Below are 25,701 nucleotides of genomic sequence, written 5' to 3' on the forward strand. Positions count from 1 at the left end.
ATTGTGCTCAGACACTGCGGAGACTTTACTCCCTCCATTTTCAGACCTGTAATGGAGAAAATGACATGTAGTCCATCAGATGAAGAATTGCCGCACTGCTATTTCCTCATTAAGATCTCCTGAAAATTTACAAATCGTCAGGGAAGCCATTTGGAGGATAAGTGTCTCTACGGGGCAGGTTCTGTCTGCGGGGATAGATCGCCCAACAGGAGCATTAATGTTCATTTAACGGCTCGACAGACCCCACGGCATCGTCTGAACCTTAGCAATTGTGGGCTATCAGTGTGTCAGAGTTAGCGTGGGAACACGCGCAGTCCCTGCGTATTACAAATCGCCACCTGTAATAAAGGATGTAGATTAGTAGCGCGAGAGAAACGGGTTCATAGCTTTAGGCCTCAGTAATAAATGAGACAGAAATAATTGTGACAATATTGTGATGACGCTGTAAAGTTTATTACGTAATGCCTTTTTTTTAACAACACGACTGCTTCCTCCCGTCTCATTCACTTTTCTTCTCTTTTCTCTTCTGCAGAAAACCCAAGCATGATGAAACACCCACAGATTCAAAACAGTAAGTGTGGGAAGCTCCTGGGACCACAAAATAGGATGGGATCTGGCTGTATACCAGAGCACCCAACTTTTTCTTTTTTTTCTTTTCTATTTTTGCTCTTTTTTTTTGAAATGACAAATGAACCACCTGTAAAGCGTCTCTGCAGCATCTGCTGCTTTCAACAAAGTATTGCATAAAATTGCATTATGAACTTAAGAATTTAAGCATGTAAGTGCATTAGGATGATAAGAATGTTAATAACTTCTTAATAATATATAGCTATAAACTCAATTCTTTACATTTTTCTTAAGTGTGCTGCATGACAGTTTTTTTTTTAGTAGTGTCCAATTCCACCCAGTCACTGGAGGCTCCCACATTAAGATTCTACTGCCAATCAGTCCGGAGGGCCGCAGTCCGGCCCACGTGTTTCCTTCGATCCACGTGGCGTCACTGACCATCTTTTCGAACTGCTCGCTCATAGACCATTCGGGGCGGCGTAACACACTCGGAGGAACAGTGCTATCTGCTCCCTCCGCCTGCGCGAGCTCACAGACGCCCCTGATTGGCTTGTAGAGCCGTCATAAATGTGGGAGCACTAAGTACCTCTCATCCCTCCCCCCTGAGAGAGCTCGGCCAATCAGCTCTCTCTAGGCCTCCGGCTGTGAGAGGTTACAGCATCACCTGATCGAACCACTGCGCCACTCGCTGCATGACAGTTTTATATATTATTTATACAAGTTTATCTTAGCATTTGTCTTAATTGCTTTATAAAGGTTTATTTATTGACCCTTCCTATAAATACTCATAAATTTTAAATTTGATTTAAATATATAACATTTTTAGAAAGGTTAATTAACATTATAGTTGCATTATAATCATTCACAGGTTATAAAGGTTATATTATGGGCTACAGAAAATGAAATATGAATAGTATTAATAGTAATACTTGACTTACAACATGTCCATAAACTATTAGGAATTTTTTTTCAGCAACTTCTTTGAGGTTATACAGTAAGTCAAAATTTATAAAGTTCATAAAATGCTTTACCAAAAGTAGAATAAGCACAGCAGGTCACAGCAGGTTTTCCTGATAAGGTTTTTACATAACACATGGCAGAGCTTTGCATTCATGTAATAACACTATCCATATTTTATAATGAAGTAAGCCTGTGACTTTTCTTTTTAAAAGGCGCTCATGAAGCTGCACAGTCTCCCGGAACTGCACATGCATGATCTGTCATTTGCAGTAAAAAACATTGAAACCGAGTGACTGCGAGCTGCTGATAAATTACAGTTTCTAAGCATACAGAATCTGTATCTCACTTATTCATTTGTAGCGTCTTACAGAACCATTTGTAAAAAACTAATAAGGGATTTAAAAGCGGAAATAATCTCTCTCCCATGCTTTCTCTCTCAATCGCTCTTAGTCTTTATGTTCTTTTTCTATTTCTCTCCTTCTCACATTACACTCTGGTACCTGCGGATATAAATTTGAATATGCAAATGTAGCTGTGAGCAGGTGCACGACTGTAGGGACAGAATCAGGTCGTCCTACAGCCTCGTATGCAAGGCAAATAGCTTGTAGGAACACGGCCCAGAGCGTACATTGTACATGAAACTGTGCAGCAAAAAACAACATTGTCTTATTAATTTATATTTAAGTACAAAAATAGCTGAAAACTAAATGGGATAGTCTATGGATGTTTTGTACAGATGCTTTAATGCTTTTTTTTTATTCCTGCTAAAAAATGCTTAATAATGTTTCTAGTGAGAAAATACTATATAACATGCAGTCAACAAAAGTGTGTCCTACTGTACCATATGGTAACTATAATATTTACTTGCTAGGTAACATTATAGTACAGTATCAGTCCTGGATGCAAGCTGAGCAGAAAAATTAACTCTAGTGTTTCAAAAACAACTAACCGGGGGAAATTCCTCTTTAAAAAGTGTACATTAAGTTTTAAAGTTGCATTGCAAATAGAATTTGTATTTTATAATCTTAATTGGATGTACTTGAAATTTCAGTTAAAAAAAAACATTTTGACTTAAAGTTAATCACACAGGTGTACAAAATAAAAAATATATATATACAATAAAAGACAATATACATCAGAGAGCTTTAGAAAGACAAACATTGCTAAATCAATTTGATTATTTTAGCCATCATCATAACCATCATAAATTATATTCCTGTCAAGTTCAATTTGATTAAACAAATCTTTGTTACTATTTGGCTATCGTGAATTTTGTATATTTTGTAAAAATATGAATACATTAAATTTAAATTAAATTTCATTGAACTTAAATTGTCACACAAAATGTTTCTGATCATCAAACACATTTAACTATTAGTCAAAGATAACACAAGTAAACACAAAATGCAGTTTTTAAATGATGGTTTTTATTATTTAGGGAGAAAAAAAAATCCAAATCTACATGGCCCTGTGTGAAAAAGTAATTGCCCCCCTTGTTAAAAAAAATAACTTAACTGTGGTTTATCACACCTGAGTTAAATTTCTGTAGTCACCCCCAGGCCTGATTACTGACACACCTGTTTCAATTAAGAAATCACTTAAATAGGAGCTACCTGACACAGAGAAGTAGACCAAAAGCACCTCAAAAGCTAGACATCATGCCAAGATCCAAAGAAATTCAGGAACAAATAAGAACAAAAGTAATTGAGATCTATCAGTCTGGTAAAGGTAATAAAGCCATTTTTAAAGCTTTGGGACTCCAGCGAACCACAGTGAGAGCCATTATCCACAAATGGCAAAAACATGGAATGGTGGTGAACCTTCCCAGGAGTGGCCGGCCGACCAAAATTACCCCAAGAGCGCAGAGACAACTCATCCGAGAGGCCACAAAAGACCCCAGGACAACATCTAAAGAACTGCAGGCCTCACTTGCCTCAATTAAAGTCAGTGTTCACGACTCCACCATAAGAAAGAGACTGGGCAAAAACGGCCTGCATGGCAGATTTCCAAGGCGCAAACCACTTTTAAGCAAAAGAACATTAAGGCTCGTCTCAATTTTGCTATAAAACATCTTAATGATTGCCAAGACTTTTGGGAAAATACCTTGTGGACCGACGAGACAAAAGTTGAACTTTTTGGAAGGTGCGTGTCCCGTTACATCTGGCGTAAAAGTAACACAGCATTTCAGAAAAAGAACATCATACCAACAGTAAAATAAGATGGTGGTAGTGTGATGGTCTGGGGTTGTTTTGCTGCTTCAGGACCTGGAAGGCTTGCTGTGATAGATGGAACCATGAATTCTACTGTCTACCAAAAAATCCTGAAGGAGAATGTCCGGCCATCTGTTCGTCAACTCAAGCTGAAGCGATCTTGAGTGCTGCAGCAGGACAATGACCCAAAACACACCAGCAAATCCACCTCTGAATGGCTGAAGGAAAACAAAATGAAGGTTTTAGAGTGGCCTAGTCAAAGTCCTGACCTGAATCCTATTGAGATGTTGTGGCATGACCTTATAAAGGCGGTTCATGCTAGAAAACCCTCAAATAAAGCTGAATTACAACAATTCTGCAAAGATGAGTGGGCCAAAATTCCTCCAGAGCGCTGTAAAAGACTCGTTGCAAGTTATCGCAAACGCTTGATTGCAGTTATTGCTGCTAAGTGTGGCCCAACCAGTTATTAGGTTCAGGGGGCAATTACTTTTTCACACAGGGCCATGTAGGTTTGGATTTTTTTTCTCCCTAAATAATAAAAACCATAATTTAAAAACTGCATTTTGTGTTTACTTGTGTTATCTTTGACTAATAGTTAAATGTGTTTGATGATCAGAAACATTTTGTGTGACAAACATGCAAAAGAATAAGAAATCAGGAAGGGGGCAAATAGTTTTTCACACCACTGTATATAATTTCACTGAAATAAAAAAATTACCTATTTCAACTTCAAAATACGTAATTTCAATATTGAATAAGTAATCTGAATGCTAATGGCACTGCTGGAATTTACTTTATAATGACAATGGTTGATATAAAATAAGCATACATGAACAAGTGCAGTCATAACATTAGCATATTAACTTTTATAAATTTAGAAACTTTCTTTTTTAATTCCTATCTTTTTCTTGTCTTTACTTTTTCCTGATATTAGATGTGTTGGAATTTGTAGGCAAATAAATGACAAACAAGAAAAATACAAGCTAATGTCAAGGTTATAAAATACAAGTTAGAGTCAAGGTTGATTGTTGATCTTATTTTTTTTTTTTAAAATGGGTTTATTGTTAACATTGAAATTGCTGTAAAAAGCATGAATCTTACTTAAGTTGTGTAAACAAACACAACACATGCAGTTGCAGCGTTGTTCCTTCTCCGTAATAATAGTAATTGAAGTCAATAACACTTTTCACACAGGTGGCTGACTGCTGCTGTCACTTATAGTCTCAGCATGCACTATAAAAAAGTTGTATATGTTGGGTTTGTACTTATTGTCAATTAGCATCAGTGCACTGTTCTCTCAAAGGACCTTTTTAGTGCATTAAGCAATTACAGTGTATATCGAAGGACTTAGAAAGCAGACTGGTCTTTGCAGCTTGTCCTCTACATTATAACTTCGAAAAAGCACAGATGCAGAAAGATCCAGGCACTCTTTTATTCCTTCGAGGTCTCTTTCTGGAATTAAATTACAGCAGACCAAAGCCCCTGAAGCCATGCTTTAGTTGCTTTTATTATTGGTAGAAAAATAGTGAAAAAAAAGTATGACCCTATTTGGTCCAGCATGCATATTTTTATATCCAGCATGCATATTGTAAAATGTATGAATATTTTACACTCGCCAGCCACTTTAACTAAGGAAAACCAGTATTTCCACTTGTTCCTGCTATTATCCTATCAAGGCAATTATCTGAAGGCAATGCATTGCATAAAAACACACATATACAGTATATACATCAAGGTCTTTAATTAGCGTTTAGTTCAAATATCAAAATAGGGAAAATGTGATCTCAGTGATGTTAACTGTACGGATGTTGGTGATTGACAGACATGTTTTGAGTATTTTGGTAATTGCTGTTTTCCTTGGATTTTTACATTGGATTAAACCAAGATTTTTTTCTTGGGATTAAGACCAGTCTTGAGAGTTTATAAAGCGTAAAAAACGAATATCCAGATAAGTTCAAGCTGAAAAGAAGGCTTCAACATTCATTTAAATAAGCACTTTTTGTATCTAATAAACAGAAAAGCATCTCAGACAACTCATCAAAATGAAAATGTTAAACAAGGCTGACACCCTGATGCTGTCTTTTGCTGTTGTATTCCATATGCCATGCCAAGATTTGCAGTGTTTTGCATTTTAAGATACTTTTCTGTGAAGAATGGTTGTTGGAGATATCTTAGCTGCTCTATCAGCTCAACACAGTGTACCCATGCTACTGTAACAACATTGCATTGTTTTAAATTTTACATTGAAAATGAATTCATAATTATGCAATCAGTCACCTATTTTTTTGCAATATAAATTGATCATCTACATCCATATATTGTTTTTTATTAATGTAACTGGTCAATTTTATATACACTTACCCTAACACTACCCTTTACCTGCTGTTTCCAGGTGGGGGTTCCAGTTTGCACGCGCACAGAGTGATATGGATGAACCTCGTCCTCGTATTGTCTATCAAAGTGACATGTGCATTCAAATAAAAACTGAGAGATTGAATATAGTGAAAGAATATATAAAAAAATAAAAAAACAACTGCCCACACCTACGTGTCCGTCCACGCTGACCAAGCACATACTACTGTCCCACCCTGGCACATTTTTTGGACTGTCTTTAGAGGATACCTGCAACATCGCCAGGAGTTGCCACGTTCTCGCATTCTTTTTCTTTTTTTTTTTTTTGTAAGAACTTGATAATGAGATGTGTGATTATAACTACAAAAACAAAAGATATTCCTATTATAAGAAGAAGCTTCACCTAAAGTATTGTCCATGCCTCATTTTTTTGTCTTTTATCTCGGTAAAAAGAAAAGATACAAAATGTAAAAAAAAAATAATAATAAATCTCTGGGCTTTTTCCTTCTTTGAGCCGAACTCATGATGTCATTGTGGTTGTCGTGGACTGCGATATGAACAATAAAGACTAAAAAACAAAAAGACAAAAACAATAATCGCTGCTCCACCCATGTACAACTACACTCCACTCGAGCACAAACATCCTCTTTTGGACACCATTTTTTTTCTCCTTTGGGATGGGATATTGTTTTCTCCATTTATTTTTTTGGTCTTGAATGGCTCATGGCTGGAATGGACAAAAAAGACTTCTAAAAGACAAAAAGCCCTGTGAACTGGTGGGATTTTATTTGAGAAGTAAAACAGAAGACCCTCTTTTTAAATGTATTTTGTGTACATCCGTGTAAATACTGAGAGGTATATTAAAAAGAAAAAAAATTAAATTCAGAGTTATAAGGGGGTTATGGGGTGATGGGTGGGAGATTAGCAAAGCTTTATTGCTTACACATGTTTGGTCATCCCCAGTTCAGTAACACCATCATTAAGGAATCATAACAAATGAATTTTATTCAAGGACCGTAAGTAAAAAATAGATTTCCCTTACTCTGATTTAATGATCCCTTAAACCTGTGCATCATGATGGCAGGATTGAAAGAAGAGGAAAACACATCCTTAACATAGTGTACGTCTGGCTCTCTTCTCCAGGTTGTGGTGCATGTGACGTTTGGCGATTTCTCCTCCTCTGCGTCTGTTACGGTGGCGGCATCGTCACCACGCTCTGCTCTCACCCACCTGTTCTCCCCCCCCCTTTTCTTGTTGCATAATATATTCAGTGACCTGCATCGTGTACAGTATGTAACTCTCTCCTAACAGGTACCGTTAGGATCATGTTATTCACCGTTTATCACCGTCCTCCCGTTTCTCTGTTCCTCAAAGGAGTGTAAACAGAGTTGTTGTATTTGTTTCATATCACCTGTATTAAAACATGGAGATGATCAACACGACATGGCTGCGCGTGCTCATACAACAATGCGCTGTTTGTTCTGACTGGCGAGATCCATTCTGGTCTCGCATTGGCATTTGCATCTTCCACCAACGTCTTTATTTATAGTCATATAGGAACTGTATTTTAACAAACTGACAGCTTTGTGCATGCATGTGTCAACATTTTGCCCTCACTTAAGCATTGGTTTTATGAATCCTTGTGCCCTGTGTACCACAATTATGAAAAGTTTTTGCATAATATTTGTGTGTCGGAGGAACAAACATAACCTTAACCCACCTATGAAAAGCGGGTCCTTTAAATTGTCTTAATTTTTCTTTATATATATAGATATATACATACAGTACATATGGGGGGGGGGGGGGTATTCGTAAACCCCCAATATATAATAGGTGCCCTGTCAGGGGTAACCAGTAACAGTTATTCAAACTCACCATTGTACTGAACAACCTTGGCGAAATATTATAAAATTTTTCTCTTACAAATAAAAATGAGCAGTCTGTTTGACCAAATGAAAAACAAATCCATTTTTAATGTTTTTGACATTAGAGAGGGGATCAGCAATGCGCATGATGCATTTGATAAAAGGTGTATCTAACTAGTAGAGTTTTCTTTGGTTTTGTGTTCATCGTGCTAGCTTTTCATACGAGAAAATGCAAAACGTTAACCCTTGAGGAAAAGAAAGAAAAATCTGCTTTTGGTAATGTTTACTTAGGCTAATGTAATTTTAGAGAGCATACACACAGTATGTTCCAAGGGTCCCATGTTCCCAATTTCACACACATTAACTCTATTAATCATTTTAGTATATAATTTTTCCTGAATATTGTGTTATGTTAGTGGAACAAGAAACAGAGAGCCGGGGAACATCTTTTTCAGTTTGTGTTATGTGCTATATTGGCCAGGGAAAGGTAGGACCTTGGAAAACAAAGGACCTTGGTAACTCGAAACAATAGGGCGTTTGGAACATACTGTAGGTCCCTTTGTCATGCTCTCATTATGTGCCATATAAATCTGGGAATCATAGGATACTGGGAAACTAGGTATGACTCTAACTATCAGTATTACAGTATTAAGTCATAAATGTCCTTAATAGAATTTAAATAAAACCTTTTATATATATATATATATATATATATATATATATATATATATATATATATATATATATATATAATTATGATGTTTTTAAGGTGCTTAGGGATTGCTAGTGCTAATGTATTAACAAAGGTTTTGGATAATAACCTATTTGTGATTTGTGTATCACATCTACTAAGGATTTGCTCTTTTTGTTCATCACTACAAATATACACAGAGCATTTCTCTAGCACTTTTCCCTATTTTGTCTCATAGCTCAGTTTAGCTGCCTGAACAAAACGAAGGCTGCAACCCATGTAGGTTTACCCACTGCCGTAGGGTTGATTCAAATCAAGTCAAATTTGAATTGCTTTCTCACTGCATCACATTGTACTAGAGTTCACTTGGAAGTATGTTCTTACCTATCGAAACGATCACACCAAAGGGATAAACACAGCTGGGGTTCGATTCAGGTTGCATCTGTGCGTCTGTGAAAGTAGAACAAAATCCGGATTACTCGACTGTACTCTTATAAAAGTCAATGTTCTTTTGTTACATGTGGTTCAAAAATGAAATCAGTATACCACACCTTTTTTGAAAACAACCTTGGGCATTAGTACATTGTTTCATAAATTTCATGTGAACTTTTTTCTTCTGCCAATCATCTTCCAAGCTGCCCTCGTGATAAAAAGGAATCCTGTATACATTTAGAAAAATTGCAATTTAAGCTTCTCTAAACACACAGTGTATTAAAAGATTAGGACTGAAGCCTAGGTAGGAGGAGAAATTAGTCATACAAGCTTAGTAAAATAGCCTCTACTCCATTTTGTTTAAGTTCACTACAGTTCTCTGGTTCACCTGGACACTTTAAAACCTTATGAACAGAAGAATGCTTTTGTTCAGTGACAAATTTGCCTAGCTTGATTTTTAAAAACTCCTCCTAAAGCATTTGTTTCATTTCAATGCCTTCTCCATTTGAAGCAAGCCCTGCAGTACATTCTGGGTCTCTTCATATATCAGTTGATATTCAGTCGTCATCTCCAATAAAAGCCTTAGAATAGTGCTCAAATCGCTGTTTAATGGCTGAATTATTCGCTCTGAATAAAGTCGATGCCAATAGTTTGTTTACAGAATGATCACATTTGTGTGAGGAAGGCATACAAGTGATATCCTGTTATCCTACACTGCTGTGGGGAGACCGAAATGGCCATTATAATGACAATATGCAGCAAGATTGAATGAGAGACACATACTGTTACGGTACAATTCTTGTTTGAGAACAAAATGTATTAAAACAGACATGAATGGCAAATTTATCGTACATCATTTCCAACTGCAGTTTGTTCATAAGACATTTAGTTTAAAATGCTTTGCTTTTAAAATGATAAAATGATGTCATACTGTATGTGTATTTCGTGGAAATTTCGGAAAGAGTAACACAACGTGGGCTGTTTTGTTTATTTGTGTGCTGATGTAAATGATGTCCTCAAAGAAACAATGACATGAAAGTAAGTTCTCTGGGAGTTAAGAAGGACTTACATATAACACATGTTTTATATATAACACATTTTTTATGCATTTACAGCATACATTCTCCAGGCACCTTATTAGGTAAACTTCATTAGCTACACTAGGTTAAACTGCTTGTTAAGGCAAATATATCAGGCAATCACATGGCAGAAACTCAATGCATTTAGGGATTAGAATTGGGGAGAAAGGTGATTTAAGTGACTTTGAACATGGTATGGTATGTATGAGTATTTCCGAAACTGCTGATCTACTGTGATTGTCATACACAGCCATCTCTAGGTTTTACAGAGAATGGTTTAGAAAAGAGAAAATATCGAGTGAGCGGCAGTTCTCTGGCAAAAATGCCCTATTTGGTTCAAGCTGATAGAATGGAACTATAGAATGTATGCTGAAGACTAGATCTAAACAGACCACACTTTTAACCTTAAAGCAGCTGACTAGAGCAGCAGAAAACCACACAGGATGCCACTCCTGTCATCTACAAATTTGCATGGGCTCACCAAAACTGAACTACAGTAGATTGGAAAAACTTTTCCTGTTCTGATGAGTCTTGCTTTCTGCAATGGTATTCAGGTGGTAGTCAGAATTCGCCATAAAACAACATGAAAGCATGGACCCATCCAGCCTTTTATTAACGGTTCAGGCTGGTGATGGTGGTCTAACTGTGTGGGGGCTGATTTTTTGGCACACTTTGGTGCCCTTACTACCAGTTAAGCATGATGTAAATGCCAGAGCTTATTGAGTACTGTTGCTGATCATGTGCATATATGTATGATCAACTGGGCATACCCTGTCACAAACTAAAAATCATTTCTAAATGGTTTACTCCAATAGCCTCCACAGTGAATGCATTTCACTTCAATGGGACCTCTTTAGGGTTTGATGAAATGGGAGATTTGCATCTTGGATGTCCATCTTGTATATATATATATATATATATATATATATATATATATATATATATATATATATATATATATATATATATAAAGCATTTTTTAAATCTGGAAACTATATGATTTCATAATGTGAGATTACATAGCATATAATATTATAATATTTATTCATATGAACATTGTAGATTGTTACATATTTATATGGTCTTTGTAATATCTCACCAAACATTGTAGACACTCAGGGAAATACAGACATCTTGAGCATTAATTCCATACTTAAAATGCACTACATAAGCATTTATAATGTGCCACGTATTAAGTAATATTTTAATAATATAAAACAGGTATGGTATCATATTTACTTAATCTATTGTATTTAAACAAAAAACATGTTGCCTAATCCATTGTCACATTTATTAAGCTACCAAAAGGCTCCACTTGACACATGAGAAGTAAAGGGTTGCAGGAGCAGGCCTTCAGCCTGTCTAAGTATCAATTATTCAGACCTGTTCAAGTGTGTTTTTTTGGTTCAAGTTTCTTTAAAGCTTTTACATAACTGTAAGCTAGTGACCAACCCCCCACAAAAAAATTAAACCAACAACAAATTAAAATAAAACAGTGGGACAACTTAAGGCATGAGAAATTCTTAATGATTTATTGGAAAAGACAACTGTGCAAACAGTTGCATCCTGGTCTGTGCACTTCTGTATGTGTTTAAAGTTTTATATCAGCCATCTCCACCCTTAACACAAATGCAAATACTCAACACCCATGTGCTGGTAGTACCTTGGGTATGTTCGTTTCCTTCATAACTCACATGATGAAATGCAACACTGATCAATTTCTATCTTAATTTTCTATAGATTTAAAATATCAAGGTAAATAAAACTGCTAAAAAATCATATGCATTTAATGGTTTGATGTAGTGAAAAAAGGAGATGGTAAATACCCTCTTACTTAAAGTCAACAGATGTCAATAGACAGTCCTTTATTAGCTCTAGAGCTGTGTTTTTAAAGCAATCGCCTGCACCAGGCAGAATAACACCCACGGCCCCGCCCTCATGGTGTGCAGCATGCAAATTCAACATGCGCAGGTATCAGGTTCCCTATCCCACAATGACAATAGAACGAGGGCTGACAGTTTGTAGTTCATCGTCAAGGTACACAAGCTGGGATGCACTAGGGCCAGAATCTCAAATAAAGACTAAATATCCAGCTGACTGCTAAACCTGCTCGACCAGAAATGCCAATAGCAGACTTACTGGGAGTGCGCTTTGACATGAAGCTCCTGGCCAAGCTGACTGTGTCTGCTGCTGCTATTCTTTTCGTCACCTGGGTTTTCTTTTACAACTCCAGGGCTCGAGGCCGAGCACGGGCCAAGAAGAGACTCCCTCCTCCTAGGAGCGCTCAACCAAGTCCTGAAACTCACAGTCCTTGCAAAACGGTGTTAGAACCTCTGAAAGAAGGAGAGAAAAAGGAATATGATGGAGAAAACCGGTCTAGTCAGTCATCTGTGGATTCTGGGCAAGGTATTCTTCAACTACAAAAAACAGATGCTGTGGACAAAAAGGAAGAGAATAAAGGGTTTAAGGACATTGTGACTGACACAGAGGGATGTTCCTCACCAATCTCTGGTGTGAAACACAACACAGATGTGGATAAGTCTGAGGACACTGTGACCAACACAGAGGGAAATTCCTCACTTTTCTCTGGTGTGGAAAGTAACATGGAGGACATCTGGGATAAGGAGAAGAGAGAGGGAAAAGACTGCAAAACAGGATTGACTCTACTGACAACTGGAACTGGTTTAGAAGACAAAACGCCTACAAGCCCAAGTGGACGTCGATCGCCATGCCAGCTAAAAAAACTAGATGGGGGAGTTGAAGTTGGGAGAGAACTCAGACAGAATATGGGTCATCCTGGTACTTTTTCCAGTTTCCAGTCAAAGGCAGAGATCAAAGTGGAGAACGCTGACCTGGTAGTAGAAGGGCCTGGGGATCAAAGCACTGCAGTTCGTGGTAAGATTTATGATTACTTCGTCGAGACCTCCTCACAGTCGGTTCTAGATTTAAGCCCCACTTGCTCTATAAGTCCAACTTATGGATCATATGAAGGTAATTCTTTGTCCAATGTAATTGACAAACCTCGAACCCCAAGCCCCTTACCTTCTTCCATAATCATTAGAGATCTGGAATTCTCAAATGACTCAGATATGGTGCCTGAAGCTCCTGCTAGATCTGAAACCGGAAGACTTCTCAGACATGGATTAATTCGCAAGGACAGTTATCTTGCTGCTGCTGCTGCAGACTCAGAGCTCCAGACCCCTTTCCCCTCACCTGTAACACGTTGTCGCTCACCAGCATTTTCAAAAGAGCGTTCAACAAGCTCCTCAGAGTCACCTAAAGAAATACAAGAATTTGGTTGGGAATCCTCTGAGAATCCACAAGTACAAACAGTGGCAAGGGCCCAGTTTTTTCACTTTCCCCTGGAAAACATAGGAAATTCAGAACTGGAAAATTTAGCTGGAAAACTTGATTTGGGCAACTGTCTGGAAGCACTGATGCTTGCCAAGAAACATGGACATTATGATCTTCAGCAGGCTGCTCTAAGAGTTATGTCAGACAATTACTTCCAGGTCTTACGAGATCCAAACCTGTACGGTCAATTAAAGGCAGGTGAGCGAGACCAAATCCAGAGGCAGCGCAAGAGAGGCAGAAGATGCCTCATGGTGGCAGACATGGACTCTCTAGACTGGAACAGAACTCCATCACAGTCTACAGACTCCTATACTGGTAAAGGATCTAGTGGACTTTACTACTATGATGATTATAAAGACACCTGGCACCTTCAGTGCCGAATCCCCCAGGAAGTTTTTTCCAAAGGCTGTGCAATGTGCACCATGGACAACTACCTATTTGTAGCTGTTGGTTTCCAATGTACAGTACCATCAAAAAAGGTCTTTTGTTACAATCCTATGACATCCATTTGGAGTGAAATCTGTCCAATGAATGAGGCCAGGCCTCATTGCAAGCTTGTAACCCTTCAGGACCACGTATATGCCATTGGAGGGGAGTGTCTATCTACAGTGGAGCGTTACGACCCTAGGACAAATAGATGGACCTTTGTTGCACCACTGCCCAATGATACTTTTGCAGTTGCCCACCGGGCTACCGCTTGCAATGGTGAACTATTTGTTTCTGGTGGCACACTGAAGTATACACTCTTACGCTACAACCCCAAAACTGATATCTGGAGGAAAAGCTTGCTCATGGGAAGCAAAGAAAGAACCACAGAAATGGTAGCAGTTCGAAATTTCCTCTATCGATTTGATGTTAACCCTCACATTGGGATCAGTGTGTATCGCTACCATGTTATGGCTCGGCTATGGTATGAGTGCTGTTCCAAGCAAATTTCCCACTGCCCTGCCTTTCAGTGTGTCGCCATGGATGATGTCATTTACTGTGTAAGTCGTCAGTTCACGATGAGGTTCTTAGCTGATGAAAAATCTCCAGACTTTGTGGCAGATGATTTACAAATCCTCACAGCAGCTAAGGGTATTTTATTCCCTTTTGTTCTTGCTCTGCCTGATAAAAGCAATCTCCAAACCAGCGTCTGAGTTTAGTCAGCTCAGCCGAGAAAAAGACTGACGCACTCAGAGTTCATAGTTGGAGACCATATTAAGTTACTGGAATGCATAGTCGTCTTAATCAGAGGCAGTCGAAGTGAAATATCAAGGCTATTAAAGCCAGTAATTGTAAAGCTAGATCAGATTTAGTGTGCACTCCCAGTGAGATAAATCTGCCGTTCCAATGAGAGCTGTTTGTTATCTGAGTTTTTCAGTCCACTCTTGGGTCTAAGTAAACTCCTAAATCTTGCTAATGTCTAGTGCTACTGCTTAAAGTGTTTTACTCAAATATACTGCTCCAAAATGTTATAAGCAAAATGTCAGCTAATCAATATGTAGAGTGGAGCCATGCTTCAATTTGCTGTAATGAATAACACAAATGTTCATAATTTCCAAGATTTATGAAGGATGCAATAAGGATATTCAGGGCATGCTTTGCTGTCACACCCATTCGAGAACTTGAACTCATGAATAATTCAAAATGATAAATTATCAAATGTTAAAACCCCTCCACCTTCCTCATTGTCCTTCATTGATATCAATGTCCTGCCATTTATCTTTAGCAAATTTTTAGATAAGTCGAAGGAATGCTAAAAATATTAAGGCTAAATTTTGAATGTACTATGTTATGTTGTTAAAAATGTATTGCATATTTGGAACCTTATCTCATATCATAATCATATCATAATAATCTTGTGACAGATGCCAGTGTGGCAGAGTGGATAGGGTAGCTGCTTTTTCCCCCTATTGCCCAGAAAATCCTGGTAGTTGTATAAATTAAATGAGTGTTTACATAGTTCCCATCCCATTTAGAATGGATTCCCACCACATACCCAGTGTTTCTGCATCCAGCACAAATTGGACCTGGATAAAACGGGTACTTAAAATGAATGCTAACCCTGACATTATCCTTTATATATTTTCATGTACCTTGATTCGTGCATATGCGTATAAGTAAAACCATGTCAACTTTCAGGATACATTTTCGTCAAATGTCAAATTTCACTGTCTGTATAGCATATTTTAATATTATCAAAGTAATATTTAAAAACATTATATATTATAGGCAATGTACTATATTCTGACTGCAACTTTGATCTGCTTGGTAAGTTTCTGTGCTGTACATAATATTAATGGAATAATAAAGTCTGGGCTTTAATTTTCCTTATAAAGAAATGTGTGATTAATTACAAAATGGATTAATACAAGACAACAAATTTCAAACAAAGCTGTAGTAAATGGTATAACATACCGTGCCTGCTTGCTCACTTGTTCTGTAACGATGGCACCATCATGTGGATGTTTATTGTGAGTCAACAGGACCTAAACTGGCTGTGCAGAAACTGGAAAAAAAAAATCCTGCACAGTTAAATTGTAGGACCTACTAGCAAGGGCTGCAGAATTGATCTGCATTTTTAGACAGCAGAAAAAGCGTGACACAGATGGTTGACCATCAAATGTAAGCGTCCTTGATTGCATAATTAAACACTTTGATTCGTTGTAATTAAACACCTAATGGGATGGGAGTTTGGACAGGTCCCCTCAGAATCTCCTCCTGAATGAGTCAGCCGTTTCCCAGCACACATGGCCGATTTGAACGTTGCACGGCTCAGCAAGGCTATTCTGGGACAATAACGAAGCAAATTATATTCACCCTGCATCCAAATCTGGGCGAGAAATAGAATTTGCAGGCTGTTATTGGATAAATCGATAAACACGGCTTAGCAAATATGACCAGTTCTATATAGGTCTCTCGTGCACATTCCTACACACACTCACAACACTAAAAAGGGAATATTTGTCTTCTTACATAATAAAAAATTGTGATAAAATGCTCAAAAGCTTTAAATTGTAGGATATATTAAAATGAAAAAATGCAGCAAAGGAAAATTCAACAGGCCTGAGTATAAAATCTGAAGTTAACTTCTTATCAGAGTAACACCATGGTATAAAATGTGCTTGGGAATGCTGAAAAATATGCTATAACAGCTTGTTAAAATGCACTTTCTTGGTGCATATAAATCCTTTTTATGCAGAAAAATCAGATTTCATGTCTTTGATGATTTTTTTTATAAACTGCAGTTCTGACAGAAATTTCTGATGCAAGACAAATCACAGTTTATATTAATGACCATGTCAATAAACATGACAATCTAATTTATTATCATGATTCATTATTACTATAGTAACAACTCACTTATGGTGGACACACCATGCAATAAACAGATTTTAGTAATATGATCTTGGATATTAAATGTATAATTAAGCAATATGGCACAAGTAGAAGTGCAGTTATATGGAATATTGTCACAGCTGTTATTTAGCCATACAGTAGGCATAAGCGTGTAGGGCGAGCACCTAGGTGAAAGATACAGTGAAACCTTACAGTATGTTATAGTTAATAGGCACTATTGAAACACCACTTGGGTGACAGAGTTAGTGGGCCAGAACTAAGTGTTGTCTAGTCATTAATATGGTGAAGATTTTGATAATTATGGGAACCTTTTATAAGTTTCAAGACTTGGAATGTTTTACCATGGGAAAGACTTTAGGACAAAGGGCTTCATAACAAGAACAGTTTAGGTATTCTGTCTCAGTAACTCAGAAGAAAAAAGAAGAGAAGAGAGGCTGATACATAAACATGTACTGTATTTTTTGCACGTTTTATACTGTAACTGTTGGTTAAAATGTGTTATATGTGAACATTTCACTGGTTGTTATGTTGTAAGAGAAATAAAAAAAAAGGCAGGAAGTGAAAATAATAACTTACCTTAATTTCCAACTTAAGTCTAATAACCACATTTATAAATGATTTTACATTGAAACGTTAAAATCTAGCCTAGATACAGTATTTTCAAAACGCTGTTTCACAAAAAAGGCAAGTCTAATAAGCGCAAGGACAATCTTATATGTAATATCTTCTTCTTTATTAAGATGTATACAGTGGATAGTATTCAGTATACCTACTATGATATACTTTATGTTCCTTTTTATAAAGAATGAATATGATAAAACAAGAGTTATACACATGGCAGGGGTGACATTGGTTTAGCAGCATTTCCTGGCATGGGGTTTATTTCCAGTTCGTTCTTTCTGATGGAGGTCAGACCTGGCACTCTGGCATGCCGTGGCTGACAGAACGCATCTGTGGGGTGCACTGGATATGCCGCTCTGTACATACTGAGCATGTGCGACCCCGTCTGCTGCTTCTCCAGCTGCGCTCGCCAATGCTCTGTCAGACCGTAGTTGGTTGGAGGGCCTGGCATTATGCGTGTGAGACAGAGAGAGAAGAAGAAAAAGAGAGAAAAAAAGGTGAAGTGCAGGGCTCAGGACTCAGCTGTTTTGTACTGAAATCATTAATTAGCCTGCTGACAGATTTGGAGCATATTCTGTAGTAACTTTTAACTGCTGCTGCTTGTGACAGAAAAAAATCAAACGCAACAAGTGGCAACCAACATCGCAACAAGTTTACAAAATCAAAGCCACAACATATATATAGAGTCCTTTAACGGCATTTCATCTATGACATAAATCGACAAATCCACATTTTAAGAATTAAGATTCAATTATTTATCACATGTACTGTACAGTGCAATAAAAAAAAACAAAAAAAAAATAATGTTGTAAAAATCCAAATAACTTTACAGATCTTCATTGTAAAGGGTTTAAACAATGTTTTTCATGCATGTTCAATTGACCATAATCAATTAATTAACATGCACCTGTGGAATGGTCGTTAAGACCTTAACAGCTTACAGAAAGTAGGCATTTAAGGTCACAGTTCTAAAAACGCAGGACACTAAAGAGACTTGTCTACCGACTGTGAAAAACACCCAAAGAAAGATGCCCAGGGTCCCTGCTCATCTGCGTGAACATGCATTAGGCATGCTGCAGGGAGGCATGAGGACTGCTGATGTGGCTAGGGCAATAAATTGCCATGTCCGCACTGTGAGACGCCTAAGACAGCGCTACAGGGAGACAGGAAGGACAGCTGATTATCCTCGCAGTGGAAGACCACGTGTAACAACACCTGCACAGGATCGGTACATCCGAATATCACACCTGCGTGACAGGTACAGGATGGCCACAACAACTGGCCGAGTCACACCAGGAACACACAATCCCTCCATCAGTGCTCAGACTGTCCGCAATAGGCAGTCCATGAGGAGGAGATGCACTGCAGTACTTCAAGCAGCTGGTGGCCACACCAGATACTGACTGGTACTTTTGATTTTGAGCCTCCCTTCATTCAGGGACACATTGTGAAACATTTTTCGTTTATGTTTTATGGTGTTGACTCTTTTAGTGTTCATACAAATATTTACACATTAAGTTTACTGAAAGTAAAAACAGTTGAAAGTCAGAGGACGTTTCTTTTTTTGCTGAGTATATATACTGTATATATATATATATATATATATATATCGTCAAGTGCATTTGCAAAATCCATCAAGCAGCATAATGTAACTGGCTCTCATGAAGGCCATCCCAGGAAGGCGAGACCAAAACATACCGTACCTCTACCGCAGACGAAAAGTTCATTTAGAGTTATCAGCTTGAAAAATGACTAATTAACAGTACCTCAGATTAGTGGCGTTATGACGTCTTTACAGAGCATAAGTACGTAGCAGACACATCTCACCAAAGGAGATTAATGCATTATTTGGACGGCTTCAGCATTCCTTTACAATGTAGAAAGAAATAAAAATCAGGAACGATCATGGAGCTAGAAAGTGACCCCAAACTTTTAACCGATAGTATATATATATATATATATATATATATATATATATATATATATATATATATATATACGCACACACACACACACATCACCAGCAGTTTTATAGCAGTGCTAGCAATAACTGCTAAAATGGCTATTGTAGGCCATATCTCAGATACATCGACATTATATATATATATATACGATTACTATTTTTTTATTTTATTAACGTTTATGATAATTTCATTAAACTCTAATGAAAGAATCCATCCCTGAATGTTTGATTAATATGTTTGATTCCATGTCGCTTTATTACTATCATATGACTATGACATACTACAGAGTACTGTACAGAGTTATGTTCTGTCAATAACATGACCTTATGTCACTAGACTCAAGTGTTAAGTCAACTTGACATTAAACTGGACTTATCTCTATTAATGTAAATTGTCAGGAAGGGCTTGCTGTATGTGTGCTTAGAACACACCCGAAAGTATTACTCTGTTTATACTCTGTTACGCTAATAATTGATAAGAATATTTTTAATTAGAAACTAAATATAACTTGCTACACATACATATTGTATAAACATATGCATAAGCAGAATATAAGCATAAATACCATAAAGCGGGTGGTCAGACTTCTCAGGGATCCAACCCATCTTGTCAGTGTGCCAGGTGCGAAGTTTGGGAAGGCTAGAGGAGTTACGTCGACCGTAAGATTCGTCATATAGACTAACCAGGTAATGTGAAGTGGGTGTGTTATGATGGGAGAAGAAAAGTCTGGTGGGAAGACCCTGGGAACAAATTGGGGAATTCTTTATTTTTAAAAGCCATATAGATTTTATGACATTTCAAAAGATGTTTAAATTGTATTGAGTTGTAAAAATGTTATCAGTGTTGTCTTATTACATCTCTAGTGGTTGAGAAGCTCTCTTATCTCTTATAACCCTTGCAAAGAAAGTTGCAAAAGGAGTGTAAACTGTCAAATGTTTTAACAGCTATGACTTTATTCACTAATAATGCTAACATTATATTACAAGGCTAACATAACAGTATATCTGACAATGTTCTCATGTGGAAATAACCATAAATATTTCTATGAAGAATGTGAAAATTTAAGCCCTTGTTTTTTCAGATGCAAGGAAATTATAGCTTACTGTAGTTCTGCGATGAACCTATCAGCCATAACATTAACACCACCGACATTAAAAATTAATATGGTATATAAATTATGTACCAGGAAACAAGTGACAGATTCATGGCCACCCAAGGCCCACCCATGCCCGCTGGAACCAAAGCCCAGTCCATCCAGTCCAATTAAACAGAAAACCCAAGCAACAGACATCAGTGAAAAAAGTCAATATTTGCCAAGATCGAAAGGCACCGGAACACCCACTGTACCACGACCCACTGTGCACAGGGTCCAGCATTCAAAGAGGTGATATTAAACATGGGCCTCCGAGTGGCGCAGTGATAAAGTGCTCGCCGCCGCCCCCAGTGTTGAAACACGTGATAGTTTTCAGCCCTTCCGACTTAGTGCTGTTAGTAGCTTAATGTGGGAGCCCCCTAGTGACGGGGAGGAATTGGACATGACTAAATTAGGGAGACAATCTGGGAAAAAACAAAAACAGTAATAATAATAATTTAAAAAGTCTGAACCACGGAGGCCCCACCCCACAACCCATAGCACCCAAAGGATCCAATGCCAACATCCTGCTGCAAGACCCATGTGCACAACCCAGTGGTTTTGTGGCATCATGGGACAGCAACCTACACAATACTGGGCATAATGTTTTGTGTTGTAATGATATGGCTGATTGGTGCATATTAGAAATAAATGTGTAACATTCAAATCTATATACTAATACTAGATAATTTTTTGATTAAAAACAAACAATCTTTATGTTTTATAAGTTAGAAGTCATCATTTTTTTCAAAAACTAATGCTCATGTGTTTTATACTCAAGTGTAAATAATATAATCATGCACATATTTTTTTATCACATGACTCAGACCTCAGATCTACGCAGCGACGTCCGTCTGATGATCACATCTGGCCTGTGATCTGTCTGAGGCCTGAAGTCTAGCCTATTGCTGCTGTTTGTTGTCCTGGACTCCCGAGAGAACTGTCACACGCACATACACACACAAGCCAAAAAATAGACAAGTTTAAAAGAAAATAAAATGGCTCAACGAAAGCGTTCAGCAAACGAAGTGCACGATCAGCAGCCTTATCGACCGCTGTCGTTTCCCCGGCACATCTTTCTCTCAGAGTCGTATAACTAGGCAGCCAGGGCAGAGCTATTTGTCTGCTATTTAAACACCCTGGCTGTGCTGAGTCAGCTTAATCGCACACCTCTAATCACTTTTTGCAGAGATCTCAAGTCTTGCTGAAAGAACTCTCGCCCTATCAGGGTCTGAATCACAGAGTGTGAATTAACCTGCGATAGCGTTTGCAACAACAGCAGGCGTTTGGTGATTGTGACTGAGCGTAAATAAACGTGCGCATAAAGCAAACAGGAAATGATTTCTTCCAGAATAAAGACGAAGATGTGAGACAACCATTTGAAGCTCCAAGGACAGAGCATCTTTATGAAGTGTGTATTATTTTTTAATATCCATGTTTTATAGATTTTATTTGATCTGTGTATTTTGCAGGAACGAGATGCATAGAGAAATATAGTCAGATTAGAGACATGCCAGAGTTTGACTTATTGTATTTGTTAAGTTCTAGTAAAAATAACAGCCATTAAAATCACGAAGCCTCGATGTGACCACGCTCTAGGAAAAAAAAAAAGAGTATAACAACCTAAAAGCTGAAATAGTGTCTCCTTTCTGTATATCATTCTGTATATTTAAGTATCTACTGCTTGTGTTTATATGACTCAGATGTAAAATTTATCGATTGAATTCTTACTGTAAGCAATCTAAAGAGGTTTAACTCGCTAACGTGATCGGGGAGGGTACTTGCTGTGTCATCAGGAAAGGGGAAGTGGACAAGGAGACTTGGTGGTGGAAGTCCGGGAGTGTATACTGTACCAAGAAAGAGCTATGAGGAAGTGGGACACTGAGAGGACTGAAGAGAGTAGACAGGTGTTAAAGGATATGTACAAAGAGCATATGAGGATTTTTAGGCTACTATAGGTTGGACAGTATGAGGAAGAGGTGGATCTGTACAGGTTGGCAAGGCAGAGAGATAGAGATGGGAATGATGTACAGGATATAGTGACTAAAGATAGGGATGGAAATGTACTGACAGGTGCCAGAAGGGTGGTGGGAAGATGGAAGAGGTACTTTGAAAAGTTATGAATGAGGGTAATGGAGGAGTAAAAGAGGTGCCTGTTGTGGAGCAGGAAGTAGCGGTAAAGGAGGGTGCTGACGAAGAAAAAGAGTGAATAAGCATTTGGTCCTGATGACATACCTGTAGAGGTGTGGAATTGATTACAGAAATGGCAGCAGAGTTTCTGACTAATCTGTTTAACAAGATATTTGAGAGTGAAAGGATCCCAGAAGAATGGGGGAGAAGTGTATTGGAGCCAATTTATATAAACTAGGGGATTGTGCAGAGGAATAAAGCTGATAAGCCAAACGATAAAGCTTTGGGAAAGAGTAAGAGAAGCTAGGTTAAGAGCAGAGGTAAGCATTTGTAAGCAGCAATATTTTTATGCCTAAAAAGAGTAAAACAGATGCAGTATTTGCTTTGAGGATGCTAATAGAAAAGGTAATTGGGAGTTGCATTGTGTCTTTGTAGATTTAGAGAAAGCGTCTGACAGGGTTCTGAGAAAGGAACTGTGGTATTGTATAAGAAAGTCTGGAGTGGCTGAGGAGTACTGTACTGTATGTTAGAGTGGTGCAGGACATGTATGAGAGCTGTAGGCCGTAAGGTGCTGTAAGATGGGTCTGCATCAAGGATCATGCCACCCTCTGAGCCCCTTCTTGTTTGCTCTGGTGATGGACAGGATGACAGATGAGGTTAGACAGGAGTATCCATGGACTACAGTATGATGTTTGCAGATGATATTGTGCTTTGTAGCGAGAGCAGGGAACAGATGGAGAAAAATATAGAAATTGGAGGTATGCTCTGTAAAGCAAGGGAATGAAGGTTACCCACAGCAAGACTGGTGAGACCAGTGATGCTCTATGGCTTAGAGACAGTGGCACTGATTAAAAGACAGGAGGCAGAGCTGGAGGTAACAGAGCTGAAGATGTTGAGGTTGGAAGGATGGATAGGATCAGGAAGGAGTCCATCAGAGGGACAACTCATGTTAGAAGTTTTGGAGATAAAGTCAGAGAGGCCAGATTGAGGTGGTTTGGACATCTTTAGAGAAGAGATTGTAAATATATCAGAAGAATGCCGAGGTTGGAACTGCCAGGCAGGAGGTCTAGAGGAAGACCAAAAATAAATAATAATAATAATAATAATAATAATAGATTTTATTTGTAGGCGCCTTTCATGACACTCAAGGACACCTTACACACCATGAAAGACAAGTAAGCAAATAGCAACAATTACTACAACCTGATTTCTATAAATCATATACTCCAGATAATGTATATAGACAAAGCCTTGAGCCAGCATTCATTTCTTCCTATTTTTGTCTTTCTTTTCACTCGTCACTGTAACTATTTAAGCTACCCCTGGGGCCAGGGGTAGCTCAGTGGTTAAGGCATTGGACTACGGTTCGGAAGATCCCAGGTTCAAACCCCACAACCACTAAGTCGCCACTGTTGGGCCCTTGAGCAAGGCCCTTCCCTCAACTGCTCAGATGTGTAATGAGATAATGTAAGTCGCTCTGGATAAGAGCGTCTGCCAAATGACTAAATGTAAATGTAACTAAGCAGTGGAATGTTTTTTGTTTGTTTGGCCACATAGTGACCTGTAAATCAACCTAGCATAAAAACATTGCAGGCTGTGGCAGTTAAACATTTGCTTTCATTTATTATAGTTTTTTCAACAGCATTTAGTTTAATATAATATGAAGAAATGTGGTGTGGCTTAAGACTTTTGCACAGCACTGTATACTATATTTGAGCATAATAAAGCAAGTATTACCAAATGTTTTATTCACATTAATTTTTGCCTAAATACTTTTCAACTTGACATATAATTAAACTGCAGGATAATTTGGTATTTATATTTGATATTTATTACTTTTAATGAATATTTTTTTACATTTGGAAGTTTCCATTATTTCTTATGGGGAATTTCGCTTCTTTCATACACAAGCATGCTTTCGGAATGAATTACGCTCACAATCCAAGGTTTAATTGTATTCTATATGGTAGTTACTAGACATTACACTAAATTAATATATTTGCATATCCATGCATTATCCATGAAATTTAAGTTTGTAAAAGTACTGAATAATGTTATTTAAACAATTACACTGTATGATTTGACTGTTTTCATTATTTCAAATTTCAGAGCTCTTCTTCAATTTCAAATCTGTATTAACATTCCTACAACAATAGCATATATCATTTCACAATAATGTCATACACACATCATTACATTACAGTTCATCAGACTGAAGTAATGCAAAACATTTGGTGTGAAATAATACCTGAAGTCTTTCCTCAGCCCAGTTGCCTATAAGCACTTTTTTGGAGTATTTCTGCTCGATCCTCCAGCCCGGCTGCGTCCATTTATTATACTCCATGTCCTTCTCCTGCATATTGCACAGTCACCGGTCTTTGTGCACCAGAAACTACGGCACATTTACATTTGGATTGAGGACAAAAAGGATAGCAGATCCATTGTAACCCTGACACAGCAGGGGGGAGAAGGGAGGAGTCTATTACTATAGGAACGGTAAACACTCGTTAAGAAAGAGGTTCAGATTTCTGAAAATGAATTTTGCTTTGGGCAAGGCCTGAGAGGATGAGCATTTAAACAGGGATTGAAATACATTTTTAGAAACTGACAATATGACATACAGTATATGTCACAAGGACTACTTTCCTAGGTATAAAACAGGCATGTTAAAGATCATATTTAATATAGAATCTATTTTTCAAATTGACAAAAATACAAACAATGGACAAAAGATCCAATTATAAAATAGGGATCCTAACTGACATTTGTAAATGGTGTTTTTTGGTAACTAATATTAACATACAAAGTATTAACGGTAATTTCTATCAGCCCTTTTGGTCTTAAGGCTGTATAAAGTTATGGCTGCTTTGTAGAAAATTGTAATTTTGCATTTTAATTGCTGTCCATAAGGATACAGCTATAAATTTTAATTCAGTTACAAATGGTTCGATCACAGTTTCGAGTCTGTGTGTATGTGGAGTTTACATGCTCTCTCTATGCTT

The 25,701-nt window shown here is 37.7% G+C and overlaps 3 protein-coding genes across 3 annotated transcripts in view; 2 read left to right on the forward strand and 1 right to left on the reverse strand.

Annotated features, from left to right (window-relative positions):
* igsf21a (immunoglobin superfamily, member 21a) overlaps positions 1-7,526 on the forward strand; it is a 311,873-nt gene extending 304,347 nt beyond the window's left edge. The window contains exons 9-10 of the mRNA XM_053483621.1: positions 533-571; positions 6,130-7,526. Of these exons, the coding sequence (XP_053339596.1) occupies positions 533-571; positions 6,130-6,218 (128 nt within the window). The 3' untranslated portion in view covers positions 6,219-7,526. The remainder of the gene's footprint in view (positions 1-532; positions 572-6,129) is intronic.
* A 4,655-nt stretch (positions 7,527-12,181) lies between these two features.
* Positions 12,182-15,505, forward strand: klhdc7a (kelch domain containing 7A). Its single transcript, XM_053484370.1, has one exon. The coding sequence runs from the start codon at positions 12,277-12,279 to the stop codon at positions 14,647-14,649; it is 2,373 nt and encodes a 790-aa protein (XP_053340345.1). The 5' UTR covers positions 12,182-12,276; the 3' UTR covers positions 14,650-15,505.
* Positions 15,506-17,646: 2,141 nt separating this feature from the next.
* Positions 17,647-25,136, reverse strand: cfap107 (cilia and flagella associated protein 107). Its single transcript, XM_053484508.1, has 4 exons — positions 24,948-25,136; positions 21,399-21,509; positions 20,003-20,177; positions 17,647-17,917 (listed from the first exon to the last, which is right to left on the reverse strand). The coding sequence occupies exons 1-4, from the start codon at positions 25,056-25,058 to the stop codon at positions 17,679-17,681; spliced, it is 636 nt and encodes a 211-aa protein (XP_053340483.1). The 5' UTR covers positions 25,059-25,136; the 3' UTR covers positions 17,647-17,678.
* Between the last annotated feature and the right edge of the window lie 565 nt (positions 25,137-25,701).

This window comes from Clarias gariepinus, chromosome 23 (genome assembly GCF_024256425.1).
Source record: "Clarias gariepinus isolate MV-2021 ecotype Netherlands chromosome 23, CGAR_prim_01v2, whole genome shotgun sequence".
Classification (NCBI taxonomy): domain Eukaryota; kingdom Metazoa; phylum Chordata; class Actinopteri; order Siluriformes; family Clariidae; genus Clarias; species Clarias gariepinus.

Bases quoted from the DNA above. Each gene is read 5' to 3' on its own strand.
- klhdc7a (XM_053484370.1), top strand. From the start codon at position 12,277: ATGCCAATAGCAGACTTACTGGGAGTGCGCTTTGACATGAAGCTCCTG.
- cfap107 (XM_053484508.1), bottom strand. From the start codon at position 25,058: ATGCAGGAGAAGGACATGGAGTATAATAAATGGACGCAGCCGGGCTGG. The intron at 21,510-24,947 runs GTATTATTTCAC...TGCGTGTGACAG, and splicing joins GGGCTGAGGAAAGACTTCAG to TTCTCTCGGGAGTCCAGGAC. The intron at 20,178-21,398 runs GTCTGAGTCATG...ATTTGTTCCCAG, and splicing joins CGTCGCTGCGTAGATCTGAG to GGTCTTCCCACCAGACTTTT.